General features: G+C 38.3%; 1 protein-coding gene across 14 annotated transcripts in view; it reads left to right on the forward strand.

Moving 5' to 3' along the window:
• PRDM5 (PR/SET domain 5) overlaps window positions 1-19,984 on the forward strand; it is a 261,033-nt gene extending 241,049 nt beyond the window's left edge. For 13 of the 14 annotated variants that reach the window (XM_081566398.1, XM_081566567.1, XM_081566951.1 and 10 more), the window contains one exon: window positions 15,128-19,984. In XM_081566398.1, coding sequence (XP_081422524.1) covers window positions 15,128-15,292 — 165 coding nt within the window. In that variant the 3' untranslated portion in view covers window positions 15,293-19,984. The remainder of the gene's footprint in view (window positions 1-15,127) is intronic. The other variant, XM_081567450.1, reaches the window with a different exon arrangement.
• The last annotated feature ends 2,321 nt before the right edge of the window (window positions 19,985-22,305 follow it).

Below are 22,305 nucleotides of genomic sequence, written 5' to 3' on the forward strand. Positions count from 1 at the left end.
GCAACCCACTCCAGTATTCTTGCCTGGAGAATCCCAGGGACGGCAGAGCCTGATGGGCTGCCGTCTATGGGGTCACACAGAGTCAGACACGACTGAAGCGACTTAGCAGCAGCAGCAGCAGCAGCACTGGCAGCACATGAACTTTGATATTCTTTAAGACTTACTTGTACCCTGTTTTAATGCAGTTGAATTGTTATTCCAAGGTATAAATGCATGATGACTCAAGACAGGTTTCATGTGTCTGGCCAAGTCTTTTGACAGGTTAAGTATAGTTAACCATAGATTTAACTGGTTATAAATATTTTTATTTATTTTGTTAAAGCCAAGCAATGAATTTCTAAAACAAGTATAAACTGCTTTTAAAAATGCCACCACTGATTGTTTAGATTTTCTGCTTAGGACATTTGAAGTGAAATGGAATTATCAACATAGTTGTTCACATTATTAATGAAAGGACAGAAATACAATCCTTGTCAGTAAAATGAATTGGATCATTGATTGATTTAGAGAAAAATGGTTTATTGATAAGCAGTGTCACCATTTTCTTCTTTCTTCACAATTGACAGAAAGTTGACACTGGTGTTAGGGAAAACACTTATTTTTATTTCTATCACAAAAATAGCAAAAAAAGAGTATTGCTGTAGTTTAGTGTAAAAAGAAGCTTTGAAGTTGTAATGTGTGATGTTTCCCAGTTCACAGTTGTCTTTAAATGTTGGCGGGAGACTTGAGGACTCAGTCCGCTTGGCATACTCTGCAGAATAAAGAGTGGGGCAAGCAGTCTGTCTGAAAGGAAATCACAGACATGAGCGATTTTCCTTGTCTTTCCATGAAACTCTGGTGGTAAGGTTAAGGCAACAGTATACTCCCAGGGGGCCTGCTCACAAAAAATACATTTATCAACAGTGAACTTCTGTAAGGAGAGAACTATTGGTAGAGAAAGAAATGTACAAATGGAGAGCTCTATCCTGAGCGGAAGGTACAGTCAGTTTAACAGTTTAATGGATTGAGCATTCAATCCATTGGTGCTTTTGCTGGAATCATTTTCATAAAAACAAAACTTATTTGGATCATTTAGTTACACAACTACACAAGTGATATGAGATAGAAATGCAGTATTCACTGTATAATGACATCTTTCTACCATCACACTACCTGACTTTTATTTATGCTGAGTATCTTCATAGACTACTTCCTTAGTCTACTACTTACTGGACCATGATGTTACTTTTTTTTAAAAATTATGTTACAAGCTGTTGGGGTCCTTTAATGGACTGGAACCTGGTGGTACGGAGTTGATGATAAGAAAGTAAAGGAAAGAAGGAAGGAAGGAAAGAGGCTGATATTTTCTGGTTTACACGGGAAACCAATATAACTCTAAGACAAAGAGTTAGCACCGTCTATGTAGGCTCAGGGCACCCTCTCGAGGAGGTCTTGAAAGCCCAGGCAAGTAAGTAGACACAGCGGACCCCTGTGCTCCATAGAAGCAGCCTGAAGGGGAGAGAGAGAGAAAGAAATGAAGAAAGACACAGGGACCCGAGTTCTGATGGAACAAGGGCATTTATTCAACATATTGTGGGCATATATATACTGTCTTACAAGATAGCTTTTTTCAGCAAAGATAAGGAAAAAATCTTACAAATCATCCAGGAAGCATGAGGCTAGAATCCATCTCAAAGAGAGGGGGTTGTAAGTAATCACTTTACATATCAGAAAGGAAGAAGGTCGTAAATAGTTACTTTTCACCGTATGGAAAAGCTAACGAAGGAAATGCATAGATTCCTTATTCCCGGGAGCCGCTTGCGGCTCCTCTCACACATGCACTCAGGAGCTAATAAGGAACAGAGGATTTATGCAAGACCACAAACAGCACACAGGAAGCCTCCTGTTAAATGCTCTCTGACAACAAGCATGATGTTTTCCATCTACTTCTGTCCCATTTACTTGTATCATATGTTCATCTCTCTGGGCCTTATCTGCAGTCCAGACTGGTTTATTAAGGAAAGATGCAAGTTTAATGCCTCCAAAACTTCCTTGAAATTCAGCCTGCTCAGGGAACTGGCTGGCTGTTCAGTCTTGTCCTCTTAACCTACTTACTCCAGATAGAAGTCATTCTTTCTCACCCTGCTGCCAACCAGCTCCTTCCTAAGTATTAAGGACGTATTAAGGAAGTATTAAGTTCTCAAATCCATTACCTCCTCTGTTTTTGTTCCTACTACGGAGAAGGCAATGGCACCCTACTCCAGTACTCTTGCCTGGAAAATCCCATGGACGGAGGAGCCTGGTAGGCTACAGTCCATGGGGTCGCTAAGAGTCCGACACGACTGAGCAACTTCACTTTCACTTTTCCCTTTCATGCACTGGAGAAGGAAATGGCAACCCACTCCAGTGTTCTTGCCTGGAGAATCCCGGGGATGGCAGAGCCTGGTGGGCTGCCGTCTATGGGGTCGCACAGAGTCAGACACGACTGAAGCGATTTAGCAGCAGCAGCAGTGCATAACCTAGACCCTCGCTTCATTATTTATTATATCCAACCTTTAATGTATGTGTTCTCCACCCCCACCAAGATGATTTTTTAAAAAATTGAAATGAAATTCACGTAAAATTAACAATTTCAAAGTGCACCATTTAGTGGCATTTAGTACATTGACAGTAATGTGCAGCCATCCTCTTTGTTCGAAAACATTTTACCATCTCCAAATAAAGTTCCATACCCATTAAATAGTCATTCCTCACTCTCCCCAGAGCCTGGCAAGCGCCAGTCTGCTTTTCTCTATATATCTACTTATATTTTGTATTTTTATTATAAGTGAATCATATAATATGTGACCTTTTATGACTGACTTCTCTCACTTAGCACAATGTTCTCAAGGATAATCTACATTGTAGCTTGTTTAGTACATTACCTTTTATGGCTGAATGATATTCCATTGTATGTATATATCACAATTTGTTTATCTATGTCAGTTGATGAATGTTTGGGTTGTTTTTACTTTCTGGCTACTGTGCATACTGCAGAAACAAAAGTGTTTATACATGTTTTAAGTACCTGTTTTCAGTTATTTTGGTTATGTACCTAGAAGTGGAATCACCGTGTCCATATGGGATTATGTGTTTGCATTTTTGAGGAGCTGCCATACTGCTTTCCACAGTAGCTGTACCATTTTATATTCCCACCAGGAATATACAAGGATTCCAGTTTCTCATCATTCTTGTCAACACTTAATATTTTCTCTTTTATAAACTTATATTCATCTTAGTAGATGTGAACTAGTATATCATTGTGGTTTTGATTTACATTTCCCAAGGGTTTAATGATGTTGAATATCCTTTCAGCAAATGTGTGTACTTGTTTTTTTTGTTTATGTTCTTTGGAGAAATGTCTGTTCAAGTCCTTTGCCCATTTTAAAATTATGTTGCTTGTCTCTTTGTTGTTGAGTGTGAGATACTAGATACTAGACCCTTATCAGATATGATTGCAAATGTTTTGTTTCATTCTATTAAATATATGTCCTCTTTTCACTTTCTTTATGTTCTTTGATACACAGAACTTTTCAGTTTTGATGTCTAGTTTATCCATTTTCTCTTTGTCACTATGCATTTTTTGTCCTATTTGAGAATATACTGCCAAACTCAAGGTCATAAGATTTACTCTTATGTTTTTTTCTAAGAGTTTTCTAATTTTACCTCTTAGGTTTAGGTAACATAAATTCATGTCGAGTTAACTTTTTGTGTATGGTATGCAGTAGAGGTTCATTGTTTTGCATTTTTTTAGTCTTTTACTATTGAATATGATGTTAATTGTGCATTTAAAAAATAAGTTCTCTTTATTATGTTGAGGAAGTTCTCTTCTAGTTTCCTGAATATTTTTATCAAGACAGGATTTTGAATCTTGTCAAATGCTTTTCTGAATCACTTGACATGATCATTTCCTTTTTGTTTTGTCCTGTTAATGTGGTATATTACATTGTTTGATTTTTTTTTATATTGAACAACCATTGCAGTCCTGAGATAAACACTGCTTTGTCGTGGCTTTGTGTGTGTGCATGCTCAGTCATGTCTGACTCTGTGACTCCATGGACTGTAGCCCGCTAGGCTTCTCTATCCCTGGGATTTTCCACACAAGAATACTGCAGTGAGTTGCCATGTCCTCCTCCAGGGGATCTTCCCAACCCAGAGATTGAACCTGTGTCTTCTGCCTTGGCAGGCAGATTCTTTACCACTGAGCCGCCTGGGAAGCCCCTTGTCATGGCTTGTAATCATCTTATGATGATTTTGGATTCAGCTTGTTAGAGGTTTTTTTTGTTTCATCTTGTTTTCTGATTGTTCATTTGAAGGTTTTTTCAAATATTTTCATAGTTTTCTTTCATTGTAATATCTTTGGCAGTGATATCAAGGTCATGCTGACCTCACAGAGTGAGTTAGCAAATGTTCCCTCCTCTCCTATTTTTTGGAAGAGTGTGAGAGAATTTGTGTTAATTCTTTTTTTTTTTTATTCTTGGTAGAATACATCAGTGAAGCTACTGGGTTCTAGACTTTTCTTTGTTGAGAGGTTTTTTTGATTCGATCTTTTTACTTGTTACACGTATCCTGAATTTTTCTATTTCTTGGTGAGTCAGTTTTAGTATTTGTGTATTTCTAGGAATTTGTCCATGCTGACTAGGTTATCTAGTTTGTTGGCATGCAGTTCACAGTGTTCTCTTATAATCAGTGGGCTTTCCTGGTGGCTCAGATGGTAAAGAATCTGTCTGCAATGCAAGAGACCAGGGTTCAATCCCTGAGTTAGGAAGGTCCCCTGGAGAAGGGAATGGATACCCACTCCAACATTCTTGCCTGAAGAATTCCACAGACAGAGGAGCCTGATGAGCCAAGAGTTGGATGCGACTGAGCGACTAACACACACTTATAATCAATCCCTTGTATTTCTTTGGATTTGGTATTAATATCACAATGTGACTTCCTCAATATAAACTCAATCATGTGCTTCTCTATGATGACTTCTCACAACCTATAAGGTAAAATCCACCTTCCTACTTGACTGAAAAATTATTTTGGTCCTTGTCAATTCTTATTATTTTGTATCTTAATAATCCCTTATCTATCAGGACTCCACAGTCTCTTTGCACTAACACTTCCAGTTTCCTAAAGCAGCAGTATTGTTTCATATCTCTGTCTCTTGTTCCAGGTAGCTTGCATACACTATTCCTTATGCCTAGAATGGCCTTTTCTGCTTCTGTTCCCACTGCCATGTATATGTATGTATATGTCTGTATATGTCTGCTATATACATGTGTGTATGTATATATGTGTGACATTTGAGTGGCACTTGAGTGGCCTTGAGTAAAACTGTAAAGAAGAAACTGACATGTGTCTATCTCAGTTCTTACAGCTGTGCTTCAGTGCGCCACTTCACTCATCAAACTACCCTAACCCCTTAGGCCCAGTCATTCCACGCAGTGCAGCTCCCCCACAGGCAGTATCTGTTGAAATTTAAATGTCTTTACTACTGCACATATGGAACATGACTTCCAAATTCTTTTTTTCCTTCCTCAGTCTCTCTTTTTGACTCTAGGCAAATACTATGAGTTGCCTATACAGCGTGTCTCCTCTCTCCCTCTCTCGGAACATGTTTCCTTCAGCTGCCCAACTCTCTCTGAGAATTCCATCTCCAGATAGCCCAGACCAAAGGTCTGAGCCTCATGTCTCATCGCTTTTTCTCTTGAGCTATAACCAGTAGCATCATCTAGTTGAGATTCTATAGTAGGAAAGGCACAGTGATCCACAGTTTGTATGTATTCTCTGTGATTTCACTACAGTCCAGAAATGCTGTGTTCAACTCTTTGCAACTCCACAGACTGTAGCCTGCCAGGCTCCTCTGCCCATGGGATTCTCCAGGCAAGAATACTGGAGAGGGTTGCCATGCCCTCCTCCAGGGGATCTTCCCAACACAGGGATGGAACCCGCGTCTCTTATGTCTACCGCATTGGCAGGCAAGTTCTTACCACTAGTGCCCCCTGGGAAGCTCCCTTCTAGGAAGCGGTTGCGGCTCCCAGGGATTGAGTGGCTTGCCTGTCATTCACTGCTCATAACTGGCCAATTCAGGATTCCAGGGGTCAGATCCAGGCAGCTGCCTCTCAGCCCCAGTGGTTCCTGACCCTCTTTGCTTCTCTGTGTTTCTCAAACCTGTCACCCTCTCTAAATTTCCACTGCCACCTTCACTTTTCTCTTTCTCACTTCCTGCATCCAGTGCAGTCGCTAATCTGATTGACTCTGTAAATAAATTAAGACTCTGAACACTTCCACAGCTACCAGCCTAGTTTCCTGGAATAATGCAATAGCTTTTTTTATTTTTTAGTAGGAGCATAATTGGTTTACCACGTTGTATTATTTTCTGCTGTACAACAACGTGAATCAGCTGTAAGTATACATGTATCACCTCCCTCTCACCATACCCATCCCACCCCTCTAGGTCATCACAGAGCAGGGTGGGGATGAATTGAAACAGCATTGACAGATATACACTGCCATGTGTAAACTAGCTGGCTAGTGGAAACCTGCTGTACAGCACAGTGAGCTCAGCTCAGGACAGCAGCTTCTTAATTGATCTGTCTCCTTCTGTCTTTGCTCCTGACCAACTGTCCTAAACTCGCCACCCACACTGATCTTTCTAGCACCTGAGTCAGGTTTCATATATGCATGTAGATTATGTATGTATGATATGAGCCTTGTTTGCTCAAACTCAAAGCCTGTCCATCTCATTTAGAGTGAAAACCAAGGTTTTACCAGAGTCTGGATTACCGCATGATGAGCACCCCACCCTGCTGCCCCAGCCTCTCTGACTTCACCACCACCACCTCCACTCACTCCGCTGCATGGCTTCCTGGCTGTTCTTTCAGATGTACCACACTATGAATCAGTCTTTGCACCTGCTGTTCCGCAGCCTGGAACACCCTTCTCGGGTATCTTTATGACCTGTTCCCAGTGCTGCTCTCAGTTCTAGGCTCAGATTTCCATCTCTCTCATTTCCATTCCTTTCTTAACCTTCACCCCATAGTCGTCTTCTCCTTCACTGTACTTATATGCCCCTGAAATAATACATATTTTTAAAATCATTTATCATCTATTATAAGCTCCACAACAACAGTGTTTCTCTTCATTGTTTATTGCTGCATTTCCAGCCCTAGAACAATGCCTAGCATGTAAGAAGCGTTCAGAGAGTATTTTCAAGGAATGAACAAATGAATTCATGACCACTGTTTTAGTTTGTGTCCAAATCATTTCTGACTTGGAGTGGAATAATATTTGGCCTCCCTGACCCCAATTGTATACCCTGTAGCTTGCTGACTAAATTATACCTTAGCATCAGTCTCTTCTTCAGTTCCCACCACTTGCAGAATATACATGCTTCCAGTCTTCTATTATGATTGCCAAGGTCTCTAGGGTTCAGCTACAGCCTTCTGACTTCCTTCTCTCGGGTTATTCCTCTGACAGTCTCCCATCCTCAGCCTTAGTGAATGGTTCTCACTTCCCCCCCAAGCCTTGCTCCCTGCTCCTCTGTCCCTGTGTGTGCCTCTTCCCTTTCCCTGGAATGTCCCTCCCCACCTTAGGACACTGTAACCCCTGTGCATCTGGGCAGAGTTCAGCGCACCCTCCCCTGTGTCTTTCTTGACATTAAGTTCATGGCATTGCCAGCATTTCTCCTTAGCACCCTGGACTCCACAAGGGCAGGAGAAAGTGATTCTTGTCACTGTGCTCCTTGCTGAAGTAGTAGACACACTCTGTGTGGTAAGTACTTGTTAACTGAAAATGTCTGTATAGAATTCTAATACTCTATACAAGGACTTTCTGTTAAACATGTTGTTTTACTTTTAAGACAAAGTCAGTTTACCTTCAGCCTAGAGGAAGAATAAAATTTTTTTCCCCATTTTTGGGTCTATGAATTAATACTAAGGTGGCATAGGTTGAAGGGTTGTATTGCAGGTGGAAAGACAGAAAAGGAGGCATCCCTGTTGGAAGTCCTTTTTGCTCTCCCATATTTTTAAAAGACTATAATCATCCTTATGTTTGACTGATTTATACAGAGCATCAGTTTGAAGCCTCTTAATGACTGCATTTAAGTTCATGAAAACATAGCTTTTAATATCTAGGTAGTCAGTTTCACAGTCATGACATCAGCGCCTCTGCTGACATTTAATCTTCTGTCCTGGCCCTCGTTCAACAACCTTTTGGATTGTTCCCATCCCGTTTCCTATTGGAGCTTCCAGGACTCCTTAATTCTGAGCCATCATCAGTGACTTCAGCATTCTGCTCAGCTTCCTTTCTGTTCCTCCAGCTCACCGATGCCATAACTCTCTCATGGTGACTATATAAGTAGACTTCCATTTTGTAGCCCTCAAAACACACTGGTGAGATGAACTGTCTGAGAATCTTTTTCTTTTTTTTTTTTCAAAGAGATTTTCATTTCTGAAAAAATGGAGTCAGCCATGCAAATGGAAGAAAGTACAGGGGACTCACATATCTCTGTTTGAAGTGAGAGCCTTTAATAATAGCTGGCCTGTGGGAGGTGGTATAGACTCTGAACCCAGACTGTCTGGATTTAAATCCTAGAAACCACTTCCTAGTTCTATGACCTTGGGCAACCTGCTTGAAACGGAAGTGTCTGTCAGTTTCCTTCTGTAAATCGGGGATAATAGTACTGTTATCTGTCTAAAAGGGTTGTGAGGACTGAACAAGCTGATGTTTAGAAATTGCTAAGGGTGGTTCCTGGCACACAGTGAAAGCAGCTGTTAGTGCTTAAACCTAGTCCCTGTACCAGATACTGAAATAAAACAGTGAACAAGATGCCATGTCCTCTGCCCTCATAGAAATCACATTTTTATGGAGTATAGACTTAAATCAACCTGAATAAATGTCTGATTGCATTTTATGATAAAGACTGGCCAAGGGGAAAAGGAGGGTGCTGTGAAGGAGTAGTTAGGGAAGAATTCTCTGAAAAAGTGCCCCTAAGTAACCTAAAAGGTGGAATAAGCCATGGGGGAAAGAGCATTCTAGGCTCAGGGAACAGAATAGATCAAGGCCTGATAGTGGGAAAAGGATGGGGTGTTAGGGGAGGTAAGAAGGCAGGTGGAGCTAGAGCTCAGTGAGAGAGAGAGAGGTAGTAGTACAGTTGGAGAGCGGACTGGGAGCCTTGTAGCCACAGCAAGGAATCTTTTCTGAATCTAATTTCAACAGGAAACCATTGAAGAATTTGGTATCTGTTGTTCCTTTGGACATCAGGTTTAGAGTAAGGAACCAGGGGGGAGAGAAAATAGAGAATACCTTTTAATTCTTTTTATTTATGATCCCAGTTTTTCATTTAGACTCATAAAACAATTGAGAGTTTCTTTTACTTGAAAATAATCTTTAAAGATACCTTTTTTGGTTTTTCCAGAATTATTCCATGGCCTTTAAGTTACTTATATTGCTCCTAGGGATTGTATCAATCATCTAACTTCCTCCTCCTTTCTTTTCTTTCAATAAACATCAGTGGAGTGACTACTCTTACCCTCCTGTTCTTTAGACTAGTACGGACAGACATTAGAAAGCACACAATTAATTGATTACCCTCGAGGTAAGTGTTCCCAAGGAGCCGTAAAGGCTACCATGAGAGCGTTTAGTGGAAGACTTCTGGCAGACAGACCCTGAGGAACATGGGAGGCAGCTACAAAAGAGAAGTGAGAAAGTGCTGAGGTCAGGAGGTGTGGTGTCTTCACCAGCCTACACTAAAGCTGAGCGGTTGGGCTAGAGTTTAGTGAGTTTCCGTAAAAGTAAGGAAGGATCCAGGGAACAATTTTGAGGTAGCAATATGATATTTATCCTTTTGAAAATCCTCTAGCTGCTGGGTGGAGTATGGACAGAAGGGGATAAGGGTGCATGCAGAAGGGTTCAGATAGTGTTTATAACCTGGGTACTTTTGACAGTGTGAAATTGTCCACAAGTCACAGGGAATTTGCCTCTCTGCCCCTATGCAACATGCAGACAGTAACCCCCATTCTTCAGGATGGTTACACATCCCCCCTAATTCCAAACAGTTTCCTGAGAGGAGGGAAAATTGTACCACTATTTGAGAACCAATGACATTGGCTGCTGTAATAATGTACACTTTGGTTTCCAGAATGAGGCGCTGCGTATCCCAGGAGGCTAGGAGACATCCATGGGGAAGCAGGAAGGAAAAATTACAGCTTTAATCTCTGCTCATCATATATTATAAAAGTGGGAACAAAATTAAACTTTGTTATCACTGAACAGAGGGATTGGTGCCCTGGTTACCACGTAGTCTCGTGTAATGTGCTCACTAAATGTGATCGGAGGTAAGAGCAGCAATTCCCCAGTGACGCAGGTTGTCACTTGTTCGTTTCTGTGCATTGTTAGCTTTGTGATTTATGTGTGCCCAGTGAAGTAGAAATGTGAATTCTGTTCCTGTTTTAAAATAAAAGTACAGAAGAGTCCTATACAGAAACCACAGATTGAAAATGATATTAATAATATAAGCACAAAATAACAAAAAGAAAACAGCAGAGTTAAAATTACTAGGTAGCAGTAAATTTAGATTTAAAAAATGACACCATCATATCTGGAAAAAAGTAAACCAAAAATTGAAATTATCCAGAAGAGACACTTATTTGTCTACACTTTTGTTAAAGATGACTTTGAGTCTAAATGTACTATATCATGTCTTAGATATTGCCTAATGAAAGTATGAAGTCATAATTATTAGCACAAAACTTTGCTTCATCTTTTTCACATGCTTTTAAAAGTTTGTCTTTAATAGTATAACTTGCAGCTTAGTACACTTGGTATATTTTATTGACAAGTACAGATAATAAGTGCCAGCTGAAATGTTTTCTTTTGGCGGGAGAAGTACTGGTCTAGGCAGGTAATGGTTTGTGCTCAGGCTGTGGCAGAAAGATGGAGACAATTAGATGTCTTCTAGAAAAGTGTATGGGAAGAAGTGGTGATTGACTAAATGAGGTGGGAATAAGGGAGACATAGGATTGAGGTTGACTGCCAGATCTCCAGCAGATGTCAGACAGGTGGCACTTTTTTTTTAAGAGAATTAGATTTGGAAGACAGTCTTTTTTTAATTAAAGTACAGTTGATAAGTTACAGGTGTACAATATAGTGATTCACAATTTTAAAGGTTATGTTTCATTTATAGTTACTATAAAATATTTGCTATACTTCCTGTGTTGTATATCTTTGTAGCTTAATATACACCTAGTAGTTTGTAGCTGTTAATCCCCTGCCCTGTATTGCCCCAGCTCCTCCTTGCTCGCCACTGGTAACCCCTAGTTTGTCCTCTCTCTCTCTGAGGCTGCTGCTTTTGTTATAGTCACTAGTTTGTTGTACTTTTTAGATTCCAGTTCTGTTTAAGACTTAGTAAATTTGAAGTATCTTATTCAACAAGCATTTAAATCCTCCACTGTACAGATCAGGAGAGTAGACTGAATCAGAGATAGATATTGGCAAGTGAGCTCCATATGCTGCTGCTGCTGCTGCTAAGTCGCTTCAGTTGTGTCCGACTCTGTGAGACCCCATAGACGGCAGCCCACCAGGCTCCCCCGTCCCTGGTATTCTCCAGGCAAGAACACTGGAGTGGGTTGCCATTTCCTTCTCCAATGCATGAAAGTGAAAAGTCAGAGTGAAGTCGCTCAGTCGTGTCCGACTCTTAGCGACCCCATGGACTGCAGCCTACCAGGCTCCTCCGTCCATGGGATTTTCCAGGCAAGAGTACTGGAGTGGGGTGCCATTGCCTTCTCCTGAGCTCCATATAAACAGTCACAAAAAGCATGACTATGATGAAGATAACCAGGGGAGAAAACAGCTAGTGAATGGAGACGTGGGCTAAGGAACAGACACTGTGATGAGGGGGAAATGGCCAGAAAAATAGAAGGAAAAAAAGGAGAATAAGTCCTTATGGAAACTAAATGAAAGGCAGAAGGAAAGGGCCAGGTATGTCATACGATGCTGGAACTTCATGCTAAATGAGGTTTCTGGAGTCCCTACTGCCATGTGGAGGTTGTTGGTGATGTATCAAAGTCGTTTAGAGAATTAAAAAGTACTTATTAAGGCAGAATTCTGGTGGGAGTGGGCTTGAGGCATGGATGGAACATGAAGATGTGGATCCTTCAATCAACCAAGTGTACTTTTTTCATTCCAAAGTAGTATTTGCTTTCTAATTATAAAAGTTTCCTTTTCTGTTTCAGAAAAATTGGGAAATATGGAAGGGAATAAAGGTAGAAATGATCAAATTTCTCAACTGATATCAACTAATATTAATGTCAGTCTCTTGATATTTTTCCTCCAGTACTTATTTATGCAGATATAGTTATGATCTTTATTTCAGTATTGTAAATTAAATTGTACATTACTTTCTGTTTTCTTGCCTTCACATTTTCACTTGCCTTTAAGTATTTTTTGAAATATGATTTTTTTAAACCAGCTGAGAAGTATGTCTTATCTGGTTATATCAAAAATGAATATACTCTTAAACTTTGAGCAAGTAAGTCATTTGTAATACTCACTTCTGTAAATAATTTCGTGATGAACCATCTTATTTGTACATCTTGAACTAAGAGCTCTTCATACAGGTAGTACTCCTGGTTCTTTTAAGGCTTGTGAAAATATGAATAATCTCTGTCTGTCCAGGATACTTTGGGGTAAGAGCTACTCAGTGCCATTACACTCCCATCAGTATCATCTTCTGTAATTGTGCATATTCTGTTCCCTGTTTTAAAATCATGTTTGGGCATATGTGTGTGTGTTAGTTAATAAGTGCATTTCTTGAAAATCACATGAGTTTGCACTTTCCTTTTTACCCCAATTTCAATCTTAAAGGGTATCAGTATTTTATATCACTTATCATAACTTATGTATTATGTCATTTGTCCTTGTATTTTATGCCCTTTCATATTCTTGAGTTTTTCCTTTTTATCCCCTGATTTTTACTACATGAAACTACCCAGCTTTGTCTCTCAGAGACTATTTAAAGGTATGTACTCTGTTTTAAATTATGGTTGTAAACTTATTTCACAAGAAGAAATGTCCTTTCCTAAGCTTGATTGGAAGCATTGTGTTTGTTCTGGAAAGTTATTCTATTTGCCTTAAAATCATTTGTATATTACAGGGAGCTGCTACTTTTGATAGTAGCTGTGTTCCCTCTCAGATTCCACACATGGTGACTGCTGTTGTCTCTTCTCTCCAATCTGCTGCTGATTCTTCTTGACAGAGAAGATGAAAGAGAAAACAGGCACTAACGTTTATTGTCTGCAATATAGCATCTATTTGCATAGGTTACCTCATTTAATCTTAATTCTGGGAGGTAATGTTCATTGTGATCATTTTATAGGTGACAGAATTGAAGTTAAAAGGCATAATTTGTGCATCAAAACTTCCTTAGTAAGTGACAGAATCAGATTGAAACTTAATGAGTTAATTCAACAAATACTTACTTAGTCTGTAGGCACAATCTACCCCTTAGGATATATGAGTGAATAAAGTATACGAAGATTCTCTGTCTTCATGGGTCTGAAGTCAGGGTGCTAGTGTAGATGTGCTTTTAGTGAGGGGCCTTCTTCCTGATTGTGTCCTCACATGGCCTTCCTTGGTGTGTGCAGGCAGAGAGAGAGAGAAGAGAATCTGTATCTCGTCCTGATTTTGTGAGGGTGTTAATCCCATCACACGGCTTCATCCTCGTGAGCTTATATACACCTAAGGATCGCCCAGTTCCTGCACCTCCATAATCATCACATTGAGGATTAGGGCTTTAACTTAGGAATTTTGAGGGGACACAAGCATTCAACCCATAGCAGACTCTAAAACTTACTTCCTTTAGATCATGCTAGGCTGCTACTTCTGTGTAATTCAAAATACACGACAGGATTACTCTTTCTCCTTACCACATTGAGGGCTTGCCCTTCTGAATTTCTTGTTGCTATCCACATAAAATCCCCGTTCTCCCATAAAGAGAGAGGTGAATATTTTTATTTGCTTTTGTATTTTCACAAGCTTCACCCCATTCAGAATTGCAGCTTTCATCCCAGTGTTTTATGGGCCTCTACCTCTCCCATGTATTCACTGTGTTTTTCATGGAATTCGCACATTATTAAGTGGGCCTCATTTTACAGTGCATGTGCTTTTGAAGAACTCAAGGAAGTGGGATTTTTGTGAAAAACACCAAACTTTTAGTGAAAATTTGGCACTATAAAAGATTTCCGTTTCATTTTTACTTCTGTATAATTATGGCTCACATCTTCTGGGATAATTTAATATTTTCAGTTATTCAGCTGTTTAATGTCTGTTGAGCTAGGTGGCAATGTGGCAGGGATTACGTGAAGAAAACGTGTTAAATGAAGTATTTTTACTGGAATACTGAGTATGTTAGGATGCTTAAAGCAGTGTGAATCTTTTACTTCACAAACAGGTCCAAATTAATCACTAGTGAGACACATCTTGTGCTACTTATGCCAGGTACTAAAGATAGATACCCTCTAGACCATAAGACATTTTGTTTAATAAGAGGTTTAATATGAAATCGTTAATACACTCCATTATGAAAAGAAAAATACTGTTTCCAGGGAGTTGTTTCTCTAGAGATGTTTAAATATAGTAGGTGGGGGAAGGGAGGGATGTTGGTACACAGAAGACATGTACTAAATGCAAACACCTCTTGGAGCTATAATTGTCTCCACTTTTTACCTTGTATGTTAAATTCCATTTATTTCAAGAGCACTTTTTTGTGTTTATGCCTGTCAGTACATATTGATAATAGGAATTTGCATAATGTATATTGTGTAAGTGATTATTGTTGTTCAGTTGCTAAGTCATGTCCGACTAAGCCTAACCCGCCAGGCTCCTCTGTCTGTGGGATTTCCCAGGCAAGAATACTGAAATGGGTTGCCATTTCCTTCTCCAGGGGATCTTCTGAACTCAGGGATCAAACCCATGTCTCCTGCTTGACAGGCAGATTCTTTACCTGGTAAAGAAATTCTTTACCAGGCAGATTCTTACACCGCTACCTGTGTAAGTGATAAATTTGTGTATTTTCAGATTTTTTAATATAATATGATTGGTATCTTTGGGTCTTTTCTAGGTGTGCGACTTGGCTTTTAGCCTGAAGAAAATGCTGATCCGACACAAGATGACTCATAATCCTAATCGTCCACTGGCAGAATGCCAGTTTTGCCATAAGAAGTTTACAAGGAATGACTACCTCAAAGTGCACATGGACAATATCCATGGGGAGGCTGACAGCTAATGGTAGCTGCAAAGGAATTAAGCCATTCAGAAGGGCTCCTAATATGAAACCCAGGTTTCTCTCACCTGATTAGCATAGCAGAAGTACCCAAAACTAACACTGGTCTCTCAGTTCTTATTTGCCTACCTTTAGAGTCTGTACACACATATGCAAAAAAAGACAAAAAACACTACTTTTATTAGGAAATAGTAAAAATGGAAAAAAATAACTTTATAACCTTCCAAAATACTACTTTTGTTATGTCTTATAAAAAATGGAAAAGGAGCCATCTTCTTCTTGGCCATCTCTCTATAGTGAAGTTTATTAACATACTTTTTGTCAGGCTTTTTTATTTTATTTTTATCCTTATGTGTGTGCATTTGTACGTGCTTTTTATCACAATTGGTTATTACTAATTTAACCAGAAATAAGATTTCCAAGATAATTTTATTACAGATAAGGATAAGAGGTAAGAGTTTTCAAAGTCTCAAGCGTAGTAACAGTATAAAACTCACTATTTGTGAAACAGGCCAAAAGTTGATGGTACTTCATAGCTCCTTACAACAGATGAGTTTAAAATAAATAGGTGTTTAAGAACTAAAACATCTACTGAAATTTTGCTCATTTTAGCCAATCCTCAGGAAACATTTCCTCTCATCATTCAGTTGCTGGCATTCATGGTCTAGAATACTTGTATCAACACAGAAATGGCCATAACACTTAAATTTGTCTAGCTGATTCTCCTCAGTGTATACTAGCTAGCTTCAGAAATTAACAGCAGATGACTAACCGTGGAAACAAATGGGTTCTCAGTATCTGCTGACTGACAGAGGAGCAGGACGGTAGGTGCATTGGGGTACTGACCTGGCCCTTTACCCTCTCATTGCATCGGAGAGCACAAGGCCTGTCCGTGCAGATGCAACAGTCCTCAGAGCATTTACATTCTGTTTCTCAAGAGACATTTTCCAGAATCTTGGCAGTAGGTGATTCGGAAACTTTTGAATTACTCTCAATCATTTATAATTAGGAATCCAGAATAAAAAACACAAACCTGGCAGTTGTTATGACTGAAATGATCACTGATGTTTAAGGGAAATTGAAGCAAGAAGCATAATTTCTTCATTTGGGTTATATTTCAGTTCAATACTTGAGAATAACATTCAATGAACAGCTTGTTCTGGGAGAAGATATGATAAAATGTAATAATGTTGTTAAAGTAGCATAGAAGAATCCCAACCAGCAAAAACATAAAATGAATCCCAGTTCAAGAACTTTGCTATTTGGAGCCCATCCAAAAGAGAGAAAGTATAATTTTAAGGAAGTTATTTAATTCTAGTCATTTGTGGAGAAAGGTTATCTGAAGACACAGTTCTCTGAAATCAGGAATCTTGTTTTAGAATTATATTTATGCTCACTTCCAGTTCTAAAAAGAAACAACAATTCATTATAGATATTTAAACTCTGTTAAAATACTAAATTTGAAATTCACCAGAGATAATTTTTAAAAATATAAATGCCTGGATTATAATTTAGAAGATGTCTGAATATGGCTATATGAAGCATTTGTTCTGAAATTATAGACTGTATTTTATACAAATAGATTTTGGTCTTGTTTCTTGCTATATCATTTGTTTCAGTAGTATATTTTTAGATCTTAAGTGTTTTCAATTTAACATAACAGTGTGCTTAATCTCGTTTGAATGTAAAAGGACAGCTGTAAAATTTAGTAGTGGGTATTATTTAAACCAGAGAAGGCAATGACACCCCACTCCAGTGTTCTTGCCTGGAGAATCCCAGGGACGGCGGAGCCTCGTGGGCTACAGTCCATGGGGTCGCTACGAGTCGGACACAACTGAGCGACTTCCCTTTCACTTTTCCCTTTCATGCACTGGAGAAGGAAATGGCAACCCACTCCAGTGTTCTTGCCTGGAGAATCCCAGGGACGGCGGAGCCTGGTGGGCTGCCGTCTATGGGGTCGCACAGAGTCGGACACGACTGAAGCGACTTAGCAGCATTATTTAAACATGTTCTGCTCATTCCTTTGGGTGCTGCCTTCTCTGTACGGGATGCCCAATTGTGTGAAACTTGAAGCCAGACCAATTGTGTATCATCTCAGTGACTCACAATTTACAGGGCTGCTGAGGAAGTTACCCTGGAAACCATGTTATCACGATGCTGTGGAGAGGACTGATGAGGATTGAAGTGCTGGATGTGATCTGGCCAAAGGTTTGCAGTCAAACAAGACTTCAGAAAATGGCATGCAGAGACCTACTGGTACACCATCCTTTCTTTTCAAAGCACGGAAACCAAAACAGACCCTTAAAAGATTATTTCCATGCCGTCACCTTTTATCCAAAAGATGATTATTTATAAAACATCTCAGTGTTTGTGTTCTAGAACTTTAAAATCACTTAGCAGTAACAAAGAGATAAGAATTCATTTAGTTTGATTGAGAAATTAAGAACAGAAATAAGACAATCATAGAGGAAAAGATCAGGCATGCTGGAGTACAAGTGTTCACTTTAAAGTATCTTCCTCTTAGGCTGTAGAAAGCTATGGCTCCTGTACGCTTGTGGGAAGAGGCCAAACTCTTACCCTGAGGTCAAGACTGATGGTCAAAAGTATTTAGTAATACGGGTAGGTTCAGATATGCTTTTATAGTTACTATCTTTGTATAGTAACATTTAACATGTTTGTATATCTAGAATTTTTTTTTCTTGTTTTACAATCGCTGGCTTCTGTTTTCTTTTTTTTCCTTGCCTTTTTTATTGGGGGTTATTGTTGGTGATACAAAACAGTTTGTTAATTAATCATAATATTTGCAGCATAAAAGTATTCATTGGTGATTCATTTTGGGGATTACACAGAATAGTTAAAATACTACTTTTAAGAAACATTTTTATATGTTTTGTGTGTATACAGAGAATCACTCTTATGAGATGCTTATATTGTACATGCAAATACATTACTTTGTTCAAAACTCTTCAGACTTGTTGCAGCCAACAGGTGTGGATGTGAATCACAGAAAGTCTTATAACGGTAGTTTGTGCATTCAATTTTATGGGCTGCTACTCTCCCAAAGCTGAAAGCGAGGGAGAGAGGCTAGGTACTAGAAATACTAACTTTTTCCTTCACAAACTTAAATGTTACTAGTGAAAACTTATCTCGGGGTTGTAAATATATGGAGATGGACAGGTAGGAGGAAATGTGCCTATTTAAAACCCTAAAATTTTATCATTAATAATGAGGTTTACCTGCATGTACATATATAAATGCAGTATTTGTGAATACAGTAGAACTTTAGTAGCATTTTTATTTTATTATAAATCTGTAATCTATATAATCACTACCACAGCTGGTAACAGCATTGTATTTTATGATAGGACAGTTCTACAGTAAAATCAAAATGAATATTTAAAGTTGTTTTTGATGAAAGAAGAAAATATAATTGTCATTACTCCCAGACCTCCTGTTTTGCAGTTTTATTTCTAAGCATTTCTAGATCTGGAAAATATCTCTATAGTTAAGCCAAGTTGGTTTCAGGGCCACAGAGGGAACACCATCTTTAAATCTCATCTCACTTTTGGTCAAACGTAAACACCATGTGAAAAGAAACATGACTAATAATGAAAAAAACTTGATTTATAATATTATCTCAGCATAAATATCCTGATATTCACAAATATAATTTAAGGATGATTAAAGTTACGGCTAATATTTTGCATGTTCCTTCTTTTAAAAGTGATGTTTTATTATTCTGGTGGTGTTTCAATCTTGTGAGGTTTCCCTGGTACAAAAAAATTATCATCATCATACTTATCATGATTCTCCAAGTAGTTGATTTAGAAATGATACATTCATTTACCTTTGATGTGTCAGAAGTCATTTAATTAGCTGAGGCACTAGTTCTTTGGAACTTCCATAATGTTAACTACTTTAGGCTCAACACTGTTATCACTGCTGGTTGTTAATTTGTTATATGACAGAAAAAAAATCAACACCAGAGCCTTCAGTCTGGGCCATGTTAGAATATTCTAGATTTCCTAGGCCCATGGACTAGTACAAAATGCAAAGAGGATCTTATACCAGAATGGTGCTGCTAATCCTGTGTCCAAGTTTGCATTCTCACTTTAAAAAATGCTTAACACAGTACTGGAAAACAGCATATATAAAAACATTTATATTTATTTCAAAGCAGGCTTCCTAAACATTTGATATATTTTTCTAACCCTGCAAGCATTTAAGCAATTAGAGTAAGTTTTTATGCCACCTTGGCATGTCACTCAGCAGAAGGAAACTAAGATTTTAGGCACTATTTATATGCTGAAAATTGAGAAAGATGAGACCACTGAAACTCGATGATCTAAATTAGTGTGAAGGAGTTAATATAAGAAATCACAGTTCCTAGTAAGTCACTATAGACTTACTAGGAATTTATTACTTAATAATGCATTTGCCTTTGTAAAATAATATAAAAATGAAAGGAATTCCAGCTTGTAGTGGATACCTCATTTTAAAATTTTGTCATCTTGGAGAAGAATAACTGTCTTTTCCTTAAAGTAAATTTCACCTGACATCTTTTATATGATGTTTGACTGGCATACCTTTTCCTCCCATTCTTCTACTATAGACTATTCCTTAAGTGTATGTACATTTTGGATGTGTTTCTAATAAAGGACCTATGGTAAGATTTCACATATTTTATCCTGAAAATACTGTGTGTCTGTGATCATGAATTTGTCCTGCCTTTTCCAGTCTTACCTAGCCTTCATATGACACAGAGGGCTTGTGTTAGAGTCTGTACTTAGGGAGAAATTTGTTCTTTATGCCTAACATACAAAAGTCATCATCACTAATATGTAAATATGATTAAAGCCTGACATTGTAGACATAATTCAAGACCCTCCTTTGTATGGTTCTCGCTGACCAATGGTAACTGGTGACACACAACTTGAAACAAAAGAGATTCCTTAAAAATATTCCTGGAACTTTGATACCATGGACATAAGTATAACTGCTGAAATATGAAAGACTACACCACCATTATTGGGATTTAGTTGTTGAAACAGTATGTCCTTTGTTCATTCTCTAATATTTGATAATGCAACTCATAAAAAGGGAAGTACATTGACCTCCAACTTGATATTTGTGTTTCCTTGCTAAAGTATTAGCATCTGGAGAGCTGAAACTGTATTTGATGAACAAAAGAAGGTCTGACATTAACTTTTATAAAATCAAAGCAAACTGTATAGTTCCTATGCTAAGTAGGAACATAAAAGTATGGGAAACAAAATCACACTTAATTGGTTCTAAAACCTACTTAAATTGGAAAAATGATGAGTCTTTTATGGAATATTGCATTTAGTCATTACAAATTCTGAAAAATTCAATTTTGTGGAAATTAACCGATCACTTACTTTTGACTGCCTTAAGTCTAGTTTTACTATTCAAATATAGGAAATCTTCTGATGTTACTTTCTGGTAGTCCAATTTACCAACTGCTTACAGCTCACCTTCTACCTAGCAAATACACCGCTTACTCCAGAACATAACATACAGTGAAGCAGTGTCCAGTCCACACCGTTCAGCGTCGCCTCAGCCTCGCCGGCTCCTTGCATGTGGAATCCATTCCTTGTACTCTTTCAGCTGCTGTGTGACTTCACCTCGTCTCCAGTTCCGCCTTCCGCTGGGTTCTGAGAGTGACAAGTTGGTATTGTTCCCAGACTCAAATTATGATATTTAGGATATTAAGTTGTATCCTTTTGGCTCTGGCTATAAAATATGAAATTGGGGCAGACGAATTTAGTTGATTAGGGTATTATTAGACTAAGTATATGAGTTGAGCCAACTGGCTTTATACTGAGAAAAGCTATTGCTCAGTGTTCTGAGTTACGGATCTCACCCCTTACCATGCCGACTGCCAAGGGCATGTGGCTTGTTTTGACTACAGATCCTGAGAGAGAAAGTCATGAGAAATAAAAGAGGAATTCTACAGGTATGTCCTACAGACAGGAGTATAACAACACCCTTCTAAAAATGGGTAGGTTGGAATTAAAATCTCAGGTAAGGGTACTACAATTTAAGAACTAAGGTGGCTTTCCTAAGGCTTATATGTGATAGAGCTGAGATTAAACCTCCATCTCTCAACTTCTCTTTTTCTCTTTGCTTACTGGATGTCACTCACATCACACTTGGACAATACCATTCTGAGTCTGAGTTTTATACATATTTAGAGGAGAATGCCATCTTATAAGTGTCTGACACAGTAAGTACTCCTTTAAAGAAATGCTTTATAATGTATGTGCATACATATGATGGTGCATATTGATAGTGAGTTAATCAGAAAAATAAGGAAATTATATTTTGGGAAGGGGGACCAAAGTCACTGAATTTGAGATAAGTATTATGTATAGTTAATAATCAGAGACAAATCTATAAAAGTTTATTTAAATATTAATAGCATATTTCTACATTTCTTGTGTATATCACCTTCTTTATAAATAATGTTTTTGACTAGTTTCCTGGATGGTCTGTTGCAAATGCATACATATCTTATGGGAATTTAAATACACATACAAGATTGAGCAGTACATAACCAAATTTCGTGTTTTAATCAGACAATAAGATAATTATTTTAGCCACAGAATATCCTATACACCCTGCTTTGAGTGAGGAAGTACTTTAACAAAGGTGTAGTGTAAGAAATCACTGAGAATTTAGTTACAAGATATATTTTACCTGAAATTCAAAGCTATGTAAATCCACAATTTTCTCATACTTAAAGAGGAAAGAAAAAGTGGATAAAGAGAGAAAAGAAAGTATTAAACCTATTTTAGACATGAAAAAAAAATCAAGGGTGAAAACAGCTATTTTCTCATTTAAAAGGGAAGGATGGGCATAAGAAAAAGGGTGGAAGGATCATAAGTTTGGCAAGATGATAAACTGTAACATCATTTATCAGCTGAATTATGTCCATTTCCTTAGGAGTAAAATGGATATAATAGTATCTACTGGTTGGTTCTGTTATGAAAAAT

This window comes from Giraffa tippelskirchi, chromosome 1 (assembly GCF_054371585.1).
Source record: "Giraffa tippelskirchi isolate mGirTip1 chromosome 1, T2T-mGirTip1v1.2.pri, whole genome shotgun sequence".
Classification (NCBI taxonomy): domain Eukaryota; kingdom Metazoa; phylum Chordata; class Mammalia; order Artiodactyla; family Giraffidae; genus Giraffa; species Giraffa tippelskirchi.